The sequence below is a fragment of the Triturus cristatus genome, chromosome 6 (genome assembly GCF_964204655.1).
Source record: "Triturus cristatus chromosome 6, aTriCri1.1, whole genome shotgun sequence".
Taxonomy (NCBI): Eukaryota; Metazoa; Chordata; class Amphibia; order Caudata; family Salamandridae; genus Triturus; species Triturus cristatus.
In genome coordinates, this window is record NC_140589.1 from 1822688916 (window position 1) to 1822709906 (window position 20991).

At 43.9% G+C, this 20991-nt stretch overlaps 1 protein-coding gene across 1 annotated transcript in view; it reads left to right on the plus strand.

Annotated features, from left to right (window-relative positions):
* LOC146822098 (adhesion G protein-coupled receptor F1-like) overlaps positions 1-18010 on the plus strand; it is a 35932-nt gene extending 17922 nt beyond the window's left edge. Inside the window, exons 2-3 of the mRNA XM_085609429.1 lie at positions 8854-10209; positions 17954-18010. Of these exons, the coding sequence (XP_085465555.1) occupies positions 8854-10209; positions 17954-18010 (1413 nt within the window). The remainder of the gene's footprint in view (positions 1-8853; positions 10210-17953) is intronic.
* Positions 18011-20991: the final 2981 nt, after the last annotated feature.

Below are 20991 nucleotides of genomic sequence, written 5' to 3' on the forward strand. Positions count from 1 at the left end.
GGGGCATTCCCTGTCGCTAACCCGTTGGATTTGCTGCGTGCACCTGGTTTTTGGGAGTCTTCCGTTTTGCCACTAGCTATCTGTGGCTGCTTTTGTGGAAGAGGCTTAGGTTTATTTTTGTCAGGCTCTAAGTATGTTGATGGACCCTTATGTTTTGGCCCTGCTTTGGGGCAGGGAGGAGATTTAAGAGCTGGAATTAGTGGGCTATTAGAGACAACTTTATTTAGACATATTTGGGGCTTAGGGTCTCTCTGAGATGGTGGTTCATTCCCCTTTATGCCCAAGTCCTTATTTTCAGTCACTCTGGTTATTTGTTTCAATGTTGTTTTGAGTGAGTGAAACCCGTCAAGGGTTGATTGCTCTAATTTATCTATCCTCTCCCCTAGACCCTTGACTTGTGTTAGTAACGGTTTCAAGAGGCTATATACCTTCTCAAAGATATTTTCAACTGTTACTGAGTCAGAGAGCTTTGATACCTTGGCAGTGTTGGCGTCTGGGTGTAGCCCCTTGGGAGAGATCAGAACACCCCCTTCTATGTCAATTTCATTCACTATAGGCATACCCCTTATGGTTCTCGTACCAGATCCGGAAGGCTTTCTTACTCTTTGGTAAAGAGCGGCCTGCCTCACTAGCCAACCTTTTTTACGTTTTCGTGGCTTTTTGCTTAGGGGCCTATTCTCCTGCCTAGTATCGGGAGTTTGGGTGTTAGGGGAAGCCCTCACTGACTCCCCTTCTGGTATAACTATGGAGGGAGTGAGCGGTTTTGGAGGCTCAGGATCACTGATGGCTTCGCTTGGGGAATTAGGTGATAATGGCGTGGACAGCTTGCTAAGTCCACTGTCTTCCACTGTAACTATAGGGAGAAGAGCGGCCAGATTTTCCAGCCTAACCATATTTTGCTCTATACCAGCCAACTGAGGGGGGTCTGTAAAAACACCAGGCACACTAGGTGGGGAAACAGTTTGAACCCGGACACCGGCCGGTGTAAGCGACTGGGCGGCGACCCCCAAGGATGAGCGTCTTGAGGGGAGGTAAACCTCAGATAAACGCCGCTCAGACATAGCAATCTCCTTTTCAATCACCGCCGCCACCCTGGTGATAAAACGGTCCATAGTTCCTATGACAGGGCTCGCGGCATTTGGCCCCCTTTCGCCGTCGCTCCTAAGAAGCTTTCCAGAGCGAGTAGACATAGTTTCAGGAAACAGAACGGGGGCACACACCGGGCGTATGTACTCACTGTTAATAGGGAGTAAAGGGACGTGGCCCAGCCCGGACTCCTCGGGCCTCTGAGGGCCACAGAGGGCCCCCCTTTGCCCGGGCTTAGCCCGGCGCCGCCCGCGCGCGTCCCGCGACGCGGAGGAAGCCTCCTCGATTTGAGCGCCTCCGGGCGCGGAAGTGGGTGTGTCAGGGGGCGTTAAGCCTGCCGGGAATTGTGGGGGATGAAGTCCGTTCACGGCGCGGGAGGGAGCAACAAGCCTGGACACAGGCGCCCAGTCCGCACGTCCCACCAGCAACCAGCGAGTCTCCGCTACTGCCCCAGGTAAGCGTTAAGCACACAGGCACACAAGTAAAGTTCGCAGGTTCCCGCTCCACCGAGGGAGCCTCCTCGATTTGAGCGCCTCCGGGCGCGGAAGTGGGTGTGTCAGGGGGCGTTAAGCCTGCCGGGAATTGTGGGGGATGAAGTCCGTTCACGGCGCGGGAGGGAGCAACAAGCCTGGACACAGGCGCCCAGTCCGCACGTCCCACCAGCAACCAGCGAGTCTCCGCTACTGCCCCAGGTAAGCGTTAAGCACACAGGCACACAAGTAAAGTTTGCAGGTTCCCTTCTATGAGTATTCAGTGCAATCATGCACAACAACAATTATAGAACACCCTTTCAACGCAAAGTGTTGTGCATAATGAGGTTGTATTTACATGGAGTAGAAAAAGTACACAGAGTGCCTTTTCCTCTCTTTGTAAATATAAAAGACTGTCTTGCGCAATAACTATGTTACAAAAAGTGACATATTTCCGGTTTTAAAATTCCTTGCAAATGATAGAAGGTAAGCACAGAGTTTTGTCTGCAAAGATGTTCAAAGAAGAATGATTGAAATGATTGCGGTCCTTCAATAGCTAAAATGGAAAATATTATGAACCCCTCAAATCTCTTTTTTTGCAGGTCACATGATATCTGATTATGGTCAGATTTCAAAACTATATAGGTATAAACAGAGTGTTTTTAGAAAACGTGTTTCAACTTTGTAGCTTCTTGCAGACCTCCTCATTCTGCATATTGAGACTTAGTTAAACTTACCTTCACAGTAATAGGAATAAAAAATGGTATACATTTTTTTCAGATTTTCATTCCAATTTAAATTTTGAATCTGTGAAAGAAAAGGAAAAAATATTTATAACATGTAATAATACATTTTTTACAACACAGCATAATTTCCACAAAGTAATTTGTTTGCCTTTTTTGCTGTTCTCAGAATATATTAAATTTCACTAAAAATAGTGATTTCAATCGTACTCATCACTAGGGGTGGGCGGAATTTGCGTAATTGCGTTACGCAAATCTCCGCGAAATGGTAAAAAATCTCCGCGAACACGCAGAAATTCCGCGAACACGCGGAATTGCTTGTTCGCGATGCTTTTTTCCTGTTCACAATTGCTGTTTGCGTGCTCGGGGAGAAATATCTCGCGAACACGCATTTTGAGAACGCGAACAAGCAAAAATTTCGCGAAATCGCGGAAAGCGGACTTTTGAGCAATTTTGCGTTCTCCGCGGAACGCGAAATTACGCAAATTCCGCGAGCGGAACGGAATTTACCGCCCAGGCCTACTCATCACTTAACAGCGGGCAAAAAAAAAAACAATCACAAAGATTGTTAAAAAAAAAACAACATGCTATTCTCAACAAAATACCACAAGATACAAATCACAGATATATAAAATGCTTACAGCTAACAAAATTTTATAAGTTTAACTTACAAAAACTGTAAATGTTGTCGCTTTAAAATAGTCACCGAATCTAAGGATGAATTTTTGGAGGACGCACCACGCCCACAACATTTTCCTTCAGTGATGTGGAAATTTTGTAGTTTTCCCGAGGGGCAAACAAAGACCAATGCCACCTTGATCACGTGCAAGATTTGCAAAAGAGTTCTGTTGCAAGGGGATCCTAACAAGAAATACTCGTACGACACGGCAAGTATGATGAAACACCGAAGGACCCTTCATCCAAACAAGCTTGCATGAGAAGAGTGCAAACAGATGAGAAACACTCCTGTTCTGTATCTGTAAAAAAGAATCACAAATAAATGTATATTAATAACTTTCAAATTTATACTATTCCATTACTGTACAAACACATTATATATAAAAACTGAATAAGAAATAGCCCTGAACCACAAGTGTGACGATCGTTAAAACACTACATGCATAGTGCATACTACTTTCAAGCAGTTCATGCCCTAAAGCCTACCTCACTAAAAGACTACATGCTAACTGACTAAATGATTACAGTACTATAAATGAATTGTAATTTAATATCTTTTTTTAATGGTAAAGTTAGATTTTAGATTATACGTTTGAAACTGCCACGTTTAGAAAATCAGCATTTTCCTTCACAACGTTTTCTAAGGCCTTTCTAGAAGTTTCCAGTTGCCTAGGCCGCTTAATGATTCCCCCATCAAGAATGTGTACTGGGCCCAAACAGTGAACAATGTGACCTAAGTGTACATGGTAGAGGGTTATCCTGGCAGGATGGCTGGGGAGAGATTGCAGCCTGCCCTGATTACATTTCGAAGGACTTTACCCCCAGCAACTTTACACAAGACCTGCCCTTGCCTTTGGAACTGACCAGAACCAGTTTTGCGGGTAGGTCAGAGAATTCCACCACACGAAGGCTGGCACCAGATATAACAAGCATTGGCATAGCCAATAGGTCTCGCTTTTGGGACCTTCTAAGTATTTAGTTATGCAGCACAATATCCTTGGTGCAACCACATCAACTGTTGCGTGGCTAAACACTTATAAGGTCCCAAAGGCGAGACCTATTGGCTATGCCAATGCTTAGTGTGGTTGTGTGTGTGGTTGTGTGTGGTTGTGTGTGTGTGTGTGGTTTTGTGAGTGTGGTTGTGTGTGTGTGGTTGTGTGTGTGTGTGTGTTTGTGTGTGCGTGGTTGTGTGTGTGGTTGCTTGTGTGTGTGGTTGCTTGTGTGTGTGTGTGTGTGGTTGTGTGCGGTTGTGGGTGCGGGTGCAGTTGTGGGTGCGGTTGTGGGTGTGGGTGTGGATGTGTGATTGTGTGTGTTGTGTGTGTGGTTGTCTGTGTGGTTGTGTGTGTGTGTGTGGTTATGTGTGTTGTTGTGGTTGTGTGTGGGTGCAGTTGTGGGTGTGTGTGTGGCTGTGCGATTGGGTGTGGTTGTGTGTGGTTGTGTGTGTGGTTTGTGTGTGGTTGTGGGTGTGGTTGTGTGTGTGTGGTTGTATGTGTGGTTGTGTGTGTGGTTGTGTGTGTGGTTGTGTGTGTGGTTGTGTGTGTGGTTGTGTGTGTGTGGTTGTGTGTGTGTGTGTTTGTGTGTGTGGTTGTGTGTGTGGGTGTGGTTGTGTGTGCGGGTGCGGGTGCGGTTGTGGGTGCGGTTGTGGGTGTGTGTGTGGATGTGTGGTTGTGTGTGGTTGTGTGTGTGGTTGTGTGTGTGTGGTTGTGTGTGGTTGTGGTTTTGTGTGTTGTGTGTGTGGTTGTGTGTGTGCAGTTGTGTGTGGTTGTGTGTGTGTGTGTGTGTGTGTGTGTGTGTGTGGTTGTGTGTATGGTTGGGGTTGTGTGTGGTTGTGTGTGTGTGTGGTTGTGTGTGTGGCTGTGTGTGGTTGTGTGTGTGCTTGTGTGTGTGGTTGTGTGTGGTTGCGGTTGTGGGTGCAGGTGTGGTTGTGGGTGTGTGTGTGTGGATGTGTGGTTGTGTGTGGTTGTGTGTATGGTTGTGTGTGGTAGTGTGTGTGTATGTGGTTGTGTGTGTATGTGGTTGTGTGTGGTTGTGTGTGTGTGTGGTTGTGTGTGTGTGGTTTTATGTGTGGTTGTGTGTGTGGTTGTGTGTGTGTTTGTGTGTGTGTGTGGTTGTGTGTGTGTGGTTGTGTGTGTGTGGTTGTGAGTGTGGTTGTGTGTGTGTGGTTGTTTGTGTGGTTGTATGTGTGGTTGTATGTGAGGTTGTGTGTGTGGTTGTGTGTGTGGTTGTGTGTGTGGTTGTGTGTGGTTGTGTGTGTGTGTGGTTGTGGTTGTGTGTGTGGTTGTGTGTGTGTGGTTGTATGTGTGTGTGGTTGTATGTGTGTGTGGTTGTGTGTGTGTGGTTGTGTGTGTGTGGTTATGTGTATGGTTGTGTGTGTGGTTGTGTGTGGTTGTGTGTGTGGTTGTGTGTGGTTGGATGTGTGTGGTTGTATGTGTGTGGTTGTGTGTGTGTGTGTGGTTGTAGTTGTGTGTGTGTGTGGTTGTGTGTGGTTGTGTGTGTGGTTGTGTGTGTGGTTGTATGTGTGTGGTTGTATGTGTGTGGTTGTGTGTGTGTGTGTGGTTGTAGTTGTGTGTGTGTGTGTGGTTGTGTGTGGTTGTGGTTGTGTGTGTGGTTGTGGTTTGTGTGTGTGTTGTTGTGGTTGTGTGTGTTGTGTGTGTGGTTGTGTGTGTGGCTGTGTGTGTGGCTGTGTGTGTGCGGTTGTGTGTGGTTGTGTGTGTGTGTGGTTGTGTGTATGGTTGTGGTTGGGTGTGTTTGTGTGTGTGGTTGTGTGTGTGGTTGTGTGTGTGCTTGTGTGTGTGGTTGTGTGTGGTTGTGGTTGTGTGTGGTTGTGGTTGCGTGTGTGTGGTTGTGGGTGTGGTTGTGTATGTGTGGTTGTGGGTGTAGTTTTGTGGTTGGATGTGGTTGTGTGTGTGTGGTTGGTGCTGTGGTTGTGTGGGTGTGGCTATGTGTGTTGTTGTGTGTGGTTGTGTGTGTGTGGTTGTGTGTGTGGTTGTGTGTGTGGTTGTGTGTGGTTGGGTGTATGGTTGTGGGTGTGGTTGTGGTTGTGTGTGGTTGTGTGTGTGGTTGTGTGTGTTTGTGTGTGGTTGTGTGTGTGGTTGTGTGTGTGGTTGTGTGTGTGGTTGTGTGTGTGGGTGTGGGTGTGTGTGGTTGTGTGTGTGGTTGTGTGTGTGGTTGTGGGTGTGGTTGTGGTTGTGTGTGTGGTTGTGTGTGGTTGTGTGTGGTTGTGTGTGTGGTTGTGTGTGTGGTTGTGTGTGTGTGGGTGTGTGTGGTTGTGTGTGGGGTTGTGTGTGTGTGGTTGTGTGTGTTGTGTGTGTGGTTGTGGTTGTGTGTGTGGTTGTGCATGTGTCTGTGGTCATGTCTGTGGTTGTGTGTGTGGTTGGGTGTGGTTGTGGTTGTGTGTGTGTGGTTGTGTGTGTGGCTGTGTATGGTTGTTTGTGTGTGGTTGTGTGTGTGGTTGTGTGGTTGTGTGTGTGGTTGTGGGTGTGGTTGTGTGTGTGTGGTTGTGTGTATGTGTGTGGTTGTGTGTGTGTTGTGTGGTTGATTGTGTGGTTGTGTGTGGTTGTGTGTGGTTGTGTGTGTGTGTGTGTGTGTGTGTGTGTGTGGTTGTGTGGTTGTGCGTGTGGTTGTGTCTGTGGTTGTGTGTGTGGTTGTGTGTGTGGTTGTGGTTGTGTGTGTGACAGTAATACTAAAAGCATCTCAAAATAAAGGAACACGAACATCGAGTTTGTGGAAAGAGAAAGCACGTTGTAAGTCAAACGGGCGCAGCAAAGCATTAACACAACAACATGTTCTTTGATGTTTGATGTTCTTTGAACGAGAACGTCAAAGGGCGCCGCGAAAGTGATCGCGGACGAAAGTGAAAGTGATCGTGGGCGCTTAATGAGCATGACGAGGTTTGCCAGCCTCTGCTCCTAAGAGCGCGCCTGCGCACATGCACTGTAGCTCTAGGCTGACCATGGTAGCATTTTATGAGCCCTCACAAAAAGGGGACCTTCAGAATTACTCATCAGAACCCTCCTGGGCCTGTGGAGATTCAGAAGGACTAACCTGCTGCCAGAAGGGCTTCCTTGATGCTCGATGGCTGCCTTGCTGTCTGAAGAAGGAAGATTGAACCTGCTCGCTTTGTTCCCAGTGTGGCTCCAAGAGTCTGCTGGCTGACCTGTTGTATGAGCTACAGGGGGACATAAGAGTCCAGAGGTCTACCAGCCACTGCCACCCTGCAACTGGAGCTGCCTGGACCTGACTGGAGTGAGTCCTGATCCCTAGGAGGTAACCCCTAGGGACTGAACCATTGGCTAGCATTAGTGAGAGCTCCTCCTTAAGAAAAAGGTGAAATCCCATTCATGCCAAGACTCTGCCGCCCATGATGACTGCTAATGCGAACTTCCAGCAGGTGCTGCTGTTTGCGTTGATAGTGACCATTCACAACGACTGACAATGTGACACCTGCAGTTCGCGAACACATCGACCGTCTGTGATGACCCAACAACAAGATCTTTCCGCTAAAGCAATGCCCATCTGAGAAGCTTGACCTGTTCTTCATGTTGAACGCCTTCTTTTTGCAGCTTCTTCCAATGCGAACGGAAATCTTCACGCTGGACTTGAGAAGGTAACTCTTCAGCCGGACTAGCCAGGTCCTTGTATCTGACCTGCAGCCAATTGCGGTCGGTTTGAACTTATGACTTTCCCTTGCTCTTGCGTGACCAAGTAATCATTAGTGGGGTTTCTGCTTCTTGGCACTATTTTCCCAAAACACTTTACAATTCAATATCTCTGGTTTTACTGATTGGATTTTGGTAATTGTGGCGCCATTTCATTTATTGAAATGTACTCTATTTTCTCTAAATTTGGGATTTAGCTAGTGTTGTGTTTTCACTTTATTGCTGTTTGTGTGCTGCATATATTATTTACCCATTGACTCTAAGTTAATCCTCACTGCTTTGTGCTGAGCTATTAGAGGGTTAAGCACAGGTTAATTTAGTGACTTTTGTGGTTCACCCAGACAAGGTGTGTGCTCATAGCCTGAGTGGGACGTCCATCACTCTCAACCAATAACCCAATTTCTTACAGACTTGTTTGTAGATTTCCACTTTACTCGCACCCCAGACACCCCCTTGTGTGACCCCTTATACCATAAAATTAATAAGCAATATAACATAAGTCTGATTTAAGATGCATTTACTAGATGCCAAAAGCCCACAGAAAAGTATCCAAATGCTGGAAAAGGTAGGAATGCCAAAAATGTCAAATAATCAATCTTTTGAACTAATTCCAAGATTATGTTCTCTAAAACTGAACTGTACACTTCACATTAAGGTTAATCAGCAAGGATGTATCTTAAGAACAAGATGAAAATGTCATGCTATAGCTACTCCATGAGTCTATGTCAGTAGTTTGGAAGAGATGTGGGCATTAGGAAGAGCTAATGAAACTGGACCATTTAGGGTAAACACTGAATTATGAACTGGCTCTAACTACAAACATGGTAGGCGCTCACTCACTAAAATGCCGGGAGTAGTGGAGCTCACAACATGCATCCTGTGGCCTTCGTGACATCACAGGGTTGACTCCTTATTCGACCACTAGCCCATCAACAACCTTCATTATGCTTCTGAGCATCTTGTTGAATGGCAAGAAGTGGAAACTGCAGGAACTAATCAAGACTTTTGAAACTGTCTTTACTTTCTGTGACTGTTGCTACTTTCATGACGCCTGAAACCAAGAGCAGCCAAGAGAGTAGCATTGGTACCAAAGTACAGGCCACTACTAAGAGCTGTTACCCCTGACAAAGATTAAAATAGTATTTTGAAAGTGAGAATGGTTTAATGAGCACTTACCTGATTTCTTACACATCTAACGGCTAGGTCCTCTTTTTCTAGGATGTGGTCTCTATTGCCAGCCGACTACTCAATGAAGACCTTTGGGAACCAGCTTCCAGAGCAGACAGCCATCTTGGTCCGCAGTTACTGGAGTCCATGGAAAACCTCTTTTCACAAATGCCGATCATTGATGAGCCATTCAATATATCCTTTGCCAATATTCAGCTGTATTGTTCTACAAGATCCTGCAGTGATTTAAGCAATGGAAATACCCGAGAAGTTGCCCCCCAGATTGAACTCTCACTACAAGGAAACTCATACCCATCCAACTGCAGGGCAACCTTCCTGTCAGCCTCTTTTGATAAGCTTGGTATGACCTTTCCAAGTCAGTATGAAGATGAGCCTAACAAAGCTTACAAAATAACAAGTAAAATCATGACCAACCGTATGAATTTGATGAGACAATCCAACCACAATGCCAGCATCAATATCACCTTCATGTTCAGCAGCAGCGAGTGCTATGAAAGCGCAATCTGCGTGTTCTGGAATACCACCTTGAGGAAGTGGTCTTCCAAAGGGTGCTTGACACAAGTCAAGAACAAGGTTGCAGAGTGTATATGTGGCCACCTGACCTCCTATGCAGTCCTGATGTCAATATCAGACTCACAGATTGACAGTGTGAATGACGCCATCCTCAACTACATTACAGAGGTGGGCCTTGTCATCTCCATGACTTCCCTTGTTGTGTGCATTGCTCTGCAGATGTCTCTAGTCCGTGATGCTGGTAGCCTTATGGCCTCCTACAGACATGTGTCTCTACTAAATATGTCTCTATGTCTGCTCTTCAGCAACATGTCCTTCTTTGCATCCAGTATGATTGGCGTAAAAGACCAGGAAATAGACTGTTTGGCGCTGACGTTCTGTATTCATTTTTCTTTACTTGCCTTCTTCTGCTGGACGATGGTCCAAACCCTCTTTTTGGTGTGTCGCCTAGTTTTTGTATTCCACCATGTCACCATGATGGAATTTACAGCTCTTGCTGGGGTTCTGGGCTACGCCTGCCCTATCATCATTGCGTCTGCGACTCTTCTTCATTATAACCCAACCAAGGGTTACCAAAAGAAGGATGTGTGTTGGCTAGAAGGCACCTCTGGAGCTGCATACGCCTTCATCATCCCAACAATAATAATTCTGGTGGGTAACTTTCTTGGACTTGTAGTTGTGATTCGCACACTCCTGAGACCATCAGTTTCTGACGGGGCCCGGGAGGATGAGGAGGTGGTGAAGAAGCTGGTGAAGGCCGTTATATTTTGCACACCACAGTTTGGTTTGACTTGGGCCATCGGGATTCCATCGCTTACAAACAGCAACTCCCTTGTATTACAGTACTTATTCGTACTTCTGAACCCACTTCAGGTATGTTACAAGCATGTCTACAAATGCCTACATGTTAACTATAGTGTCTATTGTGTTTTTGTTTGATTTATTTGCATCCATGGGATAGCTTAGTCAGTGGGATTCGGGGGGGGGGATGAATCATAAAGTTCACAACTAAAAAACAGCATGCTGAAGGGTGGAGGGGTGACCAAGGTGTGGAATACACTGTTCCCATAAGGAACAAATTCAATACTGATTTGCATTAGGTGGGACTGTGTCTAAGTTCATGATATAAAATAATTTAACAAATGTAAACCTTTTAGTCAAGCAAGGATGAGGAAAACCATCTAAGATATGGGAGACCATACTCAGGGCCTCCAGACCCAAGTCTCAAGCCACAAATGCATTTATTTGGGATGGGATAGGTCACACCCAAACCCTCCCTACCCTCCACTCCCGCCCCCAAGCTATACACCTGATTGCATCTGTAGCACTCCTCTACCAATCCAATTGCTTCTTGGCCATAAAAGACAGGTGATGTGCAACATGTGTGGTTAAATAACAAACACTGGACAGTTGCTCAATGAATAAGATCAGAGACGATATGCTCCCTAAATAGACACGCCGGAATATCAAGATCTCCAAATATCGAGGGTATAATATTGAATGCAAAATATCGAAATGTGAGTAAGTATAAATGTTGCATACATTACTCCACATATATGTATGTTAGCGATATATATAGGTGCTCAAGGTATGTAGATGTAAACTCTATATTTCCGCTATATGCACTTACCTTTTGAAATTTTGGTCTTCAATATTTTTGCCATTATATTCTTGTATTGCAATATTCTTAGCCTCAATTTTCAGTAGGATGATTTGCTGTTGAATTTAGTGTCCCAAGACTTAGTGGGGCTCTGGAGGAGCCCCTGACACCTGCACACCCACTGCCTGTTGCCTGGTACCAGCGCTATAAAGCGCATTGCAAGGATCCGCTGCGCTGGATGAAGTGCAGTGGGACTTCGGTGGGGTGGGCCACCCCTATTGGTTTCATCTTCGACTGTGGCAGGTACCTCGTTCTCATTAAACTAACATTACCTTTCTTGGATACCATTGACATCCACTGTTTTGCTGATTCCAACATGGGGAAAAGAAAGGCTATTTACAGCACACCACTACCCTCTCTGGTGCCCGCCAGAGTTTCCACCATTGACAACTTCTAGGCGCATCCAGTTTGGGTTGACGCTAAAGAAATCGAGTTGGCTGAGTACAGACTCTCCCTGACGGAGGACGGTCCTCTAGGGCACAGATTGAGTTTGGTTGCGATACCTAGGGAAGGTTCTCGGGTTCACATTAACCTGAGTTCACCCCTCTGTTGGATAGTCTCTCCTCCCAGCCATGTGACGGCAATTCGACCGCAGCTGTGTCACCTGATCTTGATTTTACGCAGCTGCCCAGTCTGTCCCAAAGCTCTAGCCTGGTGTGCACACTCAGGAGGAGGACCGTTACCTCTAAAGGAATACCTAGCCAGACTAATCCCGGCTTACCAACTAAGGCTGCTTTTTGGCAGGGTTTCAGCAATGTGCGGGAACTGGTTAATCGGCTCAAAGTGGAGTTTGGGAATGTTTTGAGTGCCAAGCTAGCCCCAGTTATCTTCTAAACATTTTGAGAGGTCTGCATCATTGTGAATTTCTGGATTGTGGAAGGCTTGGTGTCTCAGGCCAATAGGGACCAGATTTACTCCAATCTGATCCAGTTGTTGCCCATTTCATACTTTTATAGTAATCTAGCCCCAGTGCTGAGGTGCTGGTTGGCTGAAATCAATGGGGTGCAGAACCAATGGGGTGCAGTACTCGGGGTTCAAGGTTTCAAATCGTTTGCACCCCTCTCCACCTTGTTTGAGGTGGATTGACTCTTGGACGGTGGGCTCTGTACCCATTTGTCATCAGTTACCCTGCCCCCATCCTCCTGCAGAACACAATGGAGTCCCCATTAGAGCCCCTGGAGATCACCCCAGCTTCTGTACTCTTTTCTAGCCCTTCCCAGGGGGGTGAACAAGGGGTTGTTTCCTATCCAAGTGCTGAACGGGCCAGCACTGCTTTAGGGTGATTAGCTAGAACATAGCAGGCATTATAGCCAAGTTGGGGTCTCAGGCCTGGCTGGACTTGGTCCAGCAATTTGATATTATCTTGATGTAGGAGACCTGGGAATGTATTGTGTGACAATTATGTATGTTTCGCTCAACATGCCCTTCAGCCTTTTGGAGGGCTAGCTAGTGATGGTTTATTAGCCTAGTTGAAGGTCTCCCGGGGCTGTACCATAACACACATTGATACCGGCAGGAGACTCGCCTGGGCTTTTTACCTGAAATGGCCTTTGAAAGGGGGCTATTTGTGGTTAATTTTTATATCAATGATTCTTGGCCAAGGGTAAAAGGAAGTTTGATGCTTTGTCCTGTATCGATTTCTTGACTTCTATTCCTCTCTGTCCTGGGGGGAGTTTTAAACTATCAGTAGCAGGAGATTTTAATGCCAAGCTGGGAGATACATCGGCTCTTATGGAGTTCCAGCCCTCGGATTGGTTTCATCAACCTTTTAGCAGGGATTGTGATGCCAGAGGTTTACTTCTCTTTCCTATAGTCAGTAATAATTTGTGTAATGCTCTTGATTTTCCTGATCAGGATGTATCTAATCTTGCCACATTTAGTAGGAGAGTACAGTGCTCCATTATCTATTATGTCCTTGTTTCCAGAGACATGCCCACTAGAGTGGTCGAAGGTGGCGTTCTTTTAACTGTTTTAGTGACCACAATGGCTTACATATTTCAGTCAATTATCCTGCATTGGCCCAACGGGGCACTTTGGTGGGCAATTCTCTTATAAAAGTGAAGGATAATTTGAGCAGACTAGTATTGAGGCACACAGATACCAAACTAATGTTCACCACATTAGTGGCAGAAAACCAAACCAATATCCTTAATTGTTTCTCTTTGCAGTCTGACAGCTGCTTGGTTGTTGACTCATTTGTGGCTGTGGGACATGCCCTCAGAGCAATCTTTACAGAGAAGGCCAGGGCCAGTGATCAGTGCAGGGCTTCCTGGTTCGATAAAACACGTAGAATGCTTAGAAGGAAATTGCATCAATACAGCACTCCACTCTACTGTATGAGACACCACTACAATATATAAAAGATTCCTTGACTCTAAGCTAGGCCACTTCAATGTACCCCACTCTAAGTTAATCCACTGTACCCTACTCCAATCTATGCCACGGCACTGGACACCACTCCACTTTATGCTAGTCCACTCTATGCCACTCGACTCTTCTACACTCCATTGTACAGTAAGCCACTGCATGCTACTCCACTTTACAGTAATCCACTCTACACCACTTCACTCTATGCCGCTCCACTGTATGACACACTCCTCCACTATATATAACTCCACTCTTGAAAAGTCTTCCACACTTTATGGTACTCTAAAACATTCTATGCCACTCTATCCCAGTACACTCCACTGTCCAAATCTATACTCCACCCCATGCCCACACACTCCATTGTACAACACTCCATTTCACTATTTGACACTTTACTATACAACACAGCACTCCACTCTAATGTATGAGACCACACTCCAATTTATAAAAGTTTACTACCTACTCTACGCTGCGCAACTCTACTGGACTTCACACCACTCTACTCTAAGGCACTACAAAGCTTCAGCTCACTCTACACTACTATACATTCTACTACACTATATGCCACTCTCTTAAATGGTATTCCTGTCTATACCCCTGCACAATGCTGTATAACACTGTACTATACTGTATGCCACTGTACAACACTTTACGCCACTCTGTACTGCTCTAAAATACTATAGTCCACATTACGGCACTGTATGCTACTTTTTATATACCACTGCATCCCACTTTACTCCACTCTACTGTTTGACACAGTACTCCACTCTACTCTACTACTCCACCGTACGTCACTCCACTCAACGCCACTCAATTCCATTATACTCTATAACACTGGATGCCAACCCACCATACCACACTCTGCAACAATGTACTCTATTGTACACTACTCCACGCTATAAAACTCTGTTATACTGAATGCCAATCTACTCTTCTGTAGTCTACATCATTATCCAATACTGTACAACACGCCACTACACTCCACTGCACAACACGGTACTCAAAATTATGACACTTTACTTAACTGTATGCTAATCCACTCTACTGCACTCCACACCACTCTGTGACACTTTACTCCACTCTACACTACCCCACTCCTGTGTACTCCACTCCACTCTACTACAACTAATCCCACTCTATGCCTCAGTCCCATACTCTACGCTGATCCCTTGTCCAGCACCATACTCCACTGTATGCAATTCCAGTCTACAACACTTTGCTAAACTCAATGACACTCTACTCCACTCTATGCCCATCCGCTCTGGGTAACTCTAGGCCACTGTACTGCACTGTACTCGACAACACACCACTCAATTATTTTCTACGATACATCACTCCACTCTATGACATTCCACTTGATAGTACTCCATTGTACAACACTCTACTTCACCATACTCCACTGTAAAACACTCTACTCTATGACAGTCGATGAGACCCTACTCTACTGTTCAACACTCCAGTCCACTATACAACTCGCATCTCCAGTCTACGATGCTTGACTCCACTATATGAGACACCATGCCATTACACTATATAACACTTTACTATACCGTACAATACGCTTCTACACTCTATTCTACTTCTCTCAATTCCAATCTACAATACTCCAGTCTGTGAGAATAGACTTTACAACACTCTCCCCACTGTACAGTACGATACTCCACATTACTCTCCACTTGTGACACTGGACTCTACGATTTGAATCACATTTTTATCAAAAATTCAAAAAACGCATTGACATTCAATGAAAAAAGCAAACGTTAAAGCATGTCATAGTTCGGACAAATATTTTCCCTCAACAAACCAAGTTTAAGCTACACAAACTTTAAAAATTCGAAAGTTATAGTTTTTATTTTCAATTACATTTATCCACTACCTTCAAATTATTATAAGTAGTGGACCTCGTTACTCTTTTCAGCTCTCAGACAACACTAACTATAACTTGCAACTCTACCATGCACTGTGTTATCACAAATAATGTTACTTCACAGTACAACACTACACTGGACGAGACTGCCACTCTACTGCATGACACTACACTGGACAACACTGAACTATATGACACTCCACTCTATGCAACCACACTCTACAACACTCTGCTATACTCCATGCAACTTTATGACACTCTACTCGCTGACACTCCACTTCACCACACTCCATTTCATGACACTCCAGTCTACGACACTCCACTGTTTAACACTCACCTCTACGGTTCGACATGCCACTACACAGTATATCATGTGGCTCCACTCTACTATACTCCATTCCATGATAGGATACACCATGCCAGTCCACTGTATAACACTTTACTCACCTGTACGCTATGTCACTCCACTCCACTCTACTCAACTCCACTCTATTCCACTCTACAATACTCCACTCTACAACACTAAACTCTATGACACTCTTTTTCACTGTGCTGTACTAAATCCACTTTATGGCATTCCAATCAATGACACTTCACACTGCAATTTGAAAACACATTTTTATTTAAAAATAAAAAACATTCACATATAACGAAAAAAACATTGGCCTAACTGCTAGGGCGGTCGACCTTGAATCTGGGGAACAGGGTTCGAGTCTCGGCAATGACGCTGAACATCCTGTGATTCTGGGCAAATCACTTAATCATAAATATAACAAAAGGGGGAGAGAGGAAGTGTCCACCTGGACACACAAGTGGATTCGATCTCCCCGGCCACAATTTTAACAAATAAAAAGAATCCACCTGAATGAGATTGGTATGGTCCCTACAATGGTGGGGAGCACACTGTGTTCTTTAAATAGTCCTCACACACCAAAAGGGCCCTTGGAGTCATGCTTCATCATAGGGGTCTTTGCATCCCTCTACGGAATGCGGTGTGCTACTAACCAGCGGCTACGCGGGAGCACTGATGTAATAACTATGTGTGGTGCGTGAGGGTTTAGATGGTAAGCACCTCCCGTATTAGTGCTATTAAGCACGGGGTCCCTCCGTATTATAGGCACATGATGCAATTCGCCAATTTGTAGCAAGTCCTCATTGCAGGTACTTACGATTTGGAATCTAGTAATTAGGCACATTTAGTCTAGTTTTCGCATTTATATCACATATATGGTTTGTAATTTAATGACAATACACAACCCTGACGTGAGTAAGGTGGGGATCTGTGCACCCCGTCCTGAAGAAGAAGCTTTATGCTTCGAAACATGTCGACGCACACGGGAGGTATTGTACATTAAATACAAAACACCTCCACCACACCCCTTTTAGCAATACCAGCACGGAGGTTTATTAAAATATTTTTAGCCCTCACATGCCAGGTATTTTTTAACATTCACGCATTAATTCACATCTGACCCCACCACTCACTTACCATCTAAACCCTCACGCACCACACATAGTTATTACATCAGTGCTCCCGCGTAGCCGCCGGTTAGTAGCATGCCGCATTCCGTAGAGGGATGCGAAGCCCCTATGATGAAGCATGACACCAAGGGCCCTTTTGGTGTGTGAGGGGTATTTAAAGAAAACAGTGTGCTCCCCACCATTGTAGGGACCATACCAATCTCATTCAGGTGGATTCTTTTTGTTTGTTCAAACCACTCAATCTCCCGGTGCCTAACAAACAAACAAAAAAAAATGACTGTGTCCTCAAGTAATGCAATTGGTGCCATGTGAAGTGCTCTAATACCCAATTCGGGTCACATTCGTGCTATAAAAAACTCTGTACAAAAAAAAGGTTAAGGATAATTTATAGTTAGAAATACCTTATGTATTCTTTCTATCAAACCCAACTTAAAATGCACCAACATTAAAATTTGGAAAGTTATAATTACAACTTCAGTTTATAATTTATGCACCACCTTCAAATTACTCCAAGTCAGACACCTCTGAACACAGTCTTGTCATCTTATTCACCCCACCACAGTAACCATAACTCATGCCTTTTCCATGCACTGTTTATACCCTTGCATACTACATCACTTGTAGCATGTGAAATCATAGCTTTCGTAACAACACTTCTAACTTCTTAAATGAGATTATTTGTCACTACACAGTGCATGGTAGAGTGGTGAGTTATAGTTAGTACTGCCTGGTTAGCAAGCAGAAAGCAGTGTGTACTGAGTCCCGCTACTTATAATAATTTGAAGATGGTGGATAAACTGTAAAATAAATGTATAACTATAACTTTAGAATTTTTGAAGTTTGTGTAGTTTAAACTTGGATTGTAGAGGGAAAATTATATAACTACGTTTTAACCTTTTTTTCATATAAGCTTGATATGTCGGTCCATGATATCTTTGTTGTATAGGTTCTATTACATTACATTGCAAGTATGTAAAGTCATATCTTTTGCACATGGATATTGTTTCCACAATATATTTTTATCAAAATATTTTTGGGGCTATATTGTGTCATAGAAGCATATGAGAGAGAGAGATATGGAAGAAGTTCTTCAACAGAATGTTAATGCTTTGATGTGAATAGATTATCAATGTTTACGACAAGAATTCATTTACAGATGTGTTCCTGTTTGTCTATAGACAAAAATGATTACTGTAGTTTCAGTATGCAGTTTAATGATGTTTTCAATTTCCAAACTATAGGGCTGCTTCATCCTTGTGTTTGGATGTCTAGTGGATAAAAAGGTAAGTGACCTATAATTAAAATAAATCCACCATATCATTTTCTGTACATATCAGCAGCATTCAGACTAAACAAGAATCAGTATACCTAGGGTCTATTCAGGAGAAATCCTGTAATTTGGGACCATACATGGGTTGCGCTCATGCATGGTTGGAATTCACAATAAAATAGCTAAAGGAAAAAGCTCTCCATTCCAGCTGTGCATAAGCTACAAACATCATTATTTTTTACACTGAAGAGTTTAGTATTCATGGCTATTTTATCTGTTGTCCTTAACCATCGGTGTGCGAAGTCTCTGCGTTGCATAGATTCCAAAAACCGGTGTTAAGCGTAATATTTGATCTTTTTTCTCGGGGAAAGTAATATGTCCACTGGTTCAGGAACAATTTTCAGAGTGGGGGTGCTGCCATCAAAGTTACACCCCTGAGGTCACAATGTTTGTGAAAAATCAAATTGCTGCATGAAGGAATAGATGTGGCAACGTGAATCACATCCATTCAGCAAGAGTATGGTCTGGGTGTAGCATGCGTTCAGTAGTTCATTTTGAAGCACAATGACCCCAATGTAGGAGTAAAGCGTTGATTGGAATGGTATACAATTTACAGAGAGCGCATTTTTCCATTGAAATGGCAATTAAATATGCATCAGTCGCGCAGTTTTACGGCAAAACCTAAATGGTGTACATATATTAATGCATGGATATTTGGTTTCTGTGTATATGTATCATTCACGTAAAGTATCTAGTTTTTTTTTGCTCTTATTAAAATCTTTGTTTTCTTCACAAGAATATTTGTAAAGTTAATTTACAAGTATTTCACATTTGACAAAATTCAGCCTTCTCCCTCCACACTCTCTGTACCTCATTTTGCCCTAGGAGAAGGTACAAATCTCAATGTTAAAATACAGAGTAAGCAGCAATTTGTCAGAAGACATTCCTTGACATTTGATCCCTGTCTTTGAATTAGGCCTGGGCTAAAATTTCGTTCCGTTCGCGGAAATTGCGATAATTTGACATTTTCGCGTTCCGCGGAGAGCACGAAAATGTCAAAATTTCCGCCTTCCGCAGCTTGGCGATAATTTGTTTCTTGCTCGTGCTGTAAAATAATACATTCTCGCGCGCACGCGTTCGCCTTACCTGAATCCCTGTGTTCGCCAACAAGTTTTCTTGATCCAGTCGCGTTCTCCATGAGATGTTGTATTGTTTTTAGCCATTTGCGCTGTCTCGCGACAGTTCGCGCCCGCAGTGACGTCATGCGTCGCGCGATCACGTCTTTCTTCTCGCGATCATGCACCGCGAGACAACTCAAAACAAGATGGCCGCGCCCGCGAGCAACCAGATGGGTAAGTTGGCGACCCGCAACCATGCAGAAAATCTCGCGAACATGCGGGAAAAAAACTTCCGCATCTTCGCGATATTTCCGCTTGTTTGCGATAATTTTAAACATTTTCGCGATAATTTGCGAAAGTGGATTTCGCAAATTCCGCCCACCCCTACTTTGAATACACATCAAATGCTACAGAGAAAATGAAAAGCCTCTTTATGGATCATTCTCCTTTCCAACTCCTTAAAGGTTATTGTGGGGGTGCTGCACACCTCTCACACTCATAGTTCCAGAGCTCCTGATTAATTCTATGATTTTTTATTTTCTCTGGACATACGGAAAAACCAGGGTTTATTTATGGCGATTTCTCACTCTGTGACATTTACTCCAGGATTAAACAAATGTAGGTTTTGATGAGCAGATATATGTTGGAAATGCATTCCAAATATTTGTGGATACCCACAAAGCCACAGCGGAGTTCCTCATTTACTTGATCTTTCCCTGACCCCTTCTCCTGGGATAACAACTTCTGCTCTTCAAGGTGGTATTTACAAATGAGGAAGTTATGCATAATGGGCCTGGTTCAGACAGAACATTATTGATTTGCAATTCCAAATGTTTCATAATCACATCTTTGTCTCTGTGCACATGTACTTGAAGGAGTCCGATCAGAATACCCATCCAAGTTATGTGTGCAACATAGTGCTTCGACGCCTCGTCAGGGGTAGTAGGCAATATATAAATTGTAGAGAAAGTTACTGCCGCAGAATAATCCAAAGGAAGCAAGAAGGAAACTTGAAATGTTGCAGAGCATATTTTAATTTTACTTGCCAAGTGACAGGTACAGTTAAGGATAATCCCAACTGCTACCCGCCTTGTCTATATGCCAGCCACATAATTCAAAACAACACATTGCCACGCGGTAGCATTTGAAGTAGACACGAGCGCAGAAGCACTCGTGCCAACTTCAAATGACAATAACATAACACACCTCCCCCCCTTTTATTCAACAATAAAAAATAATAATAATAATAATAATGAAAATTAAGAAAGAACAAAATCTTTGAATTTAGTAGGTAATCTGCGAATTCTAGGATTCCTAGTAGAAAATGCTGGAGCAGATACACATCGTTCCTCAATAGGTAAATCTGTACACAAATTGCTCACCATATTTTCATTCACATCGAAAAATACATTGGAAGAGATGTTGTCACAAAGATCCTTTTTGCCCTTATAAATTGAAACTCTATTAAAATTCCAAACACTACCATCCTCCACTCATACAGCATTCCTGAACACTTCCATAACTCGCACAGGATCCGACCAGTTAGACAATCCCTTACGTACAGAACCACCTTTCTTCAACCGTACTAAATCTCCAACTTGGACAAAAGCGTCCCTGATAGTTCTAGTTTTCAACATGTTATCTTTCATTTTGCTTTTGTAAACTTCCATTTTACGACAAATTTCTTTGAAATCTATTTCAGCGACCTCTGCTTGTGCTTTGTTCTTGTTTTTTAACCACCAAGGAACAAGTTTTGTACTAGGTTTGTAACCTCTCAATAAATCAAAAGGACTTATTAAAGTCACGGCATTCGGTGATGTTCTGTAAGACAACAACATGGATTGTAAAGCTTTGTTCCAGCACAGTCTACCTTTGACTGCTAACTAAATTG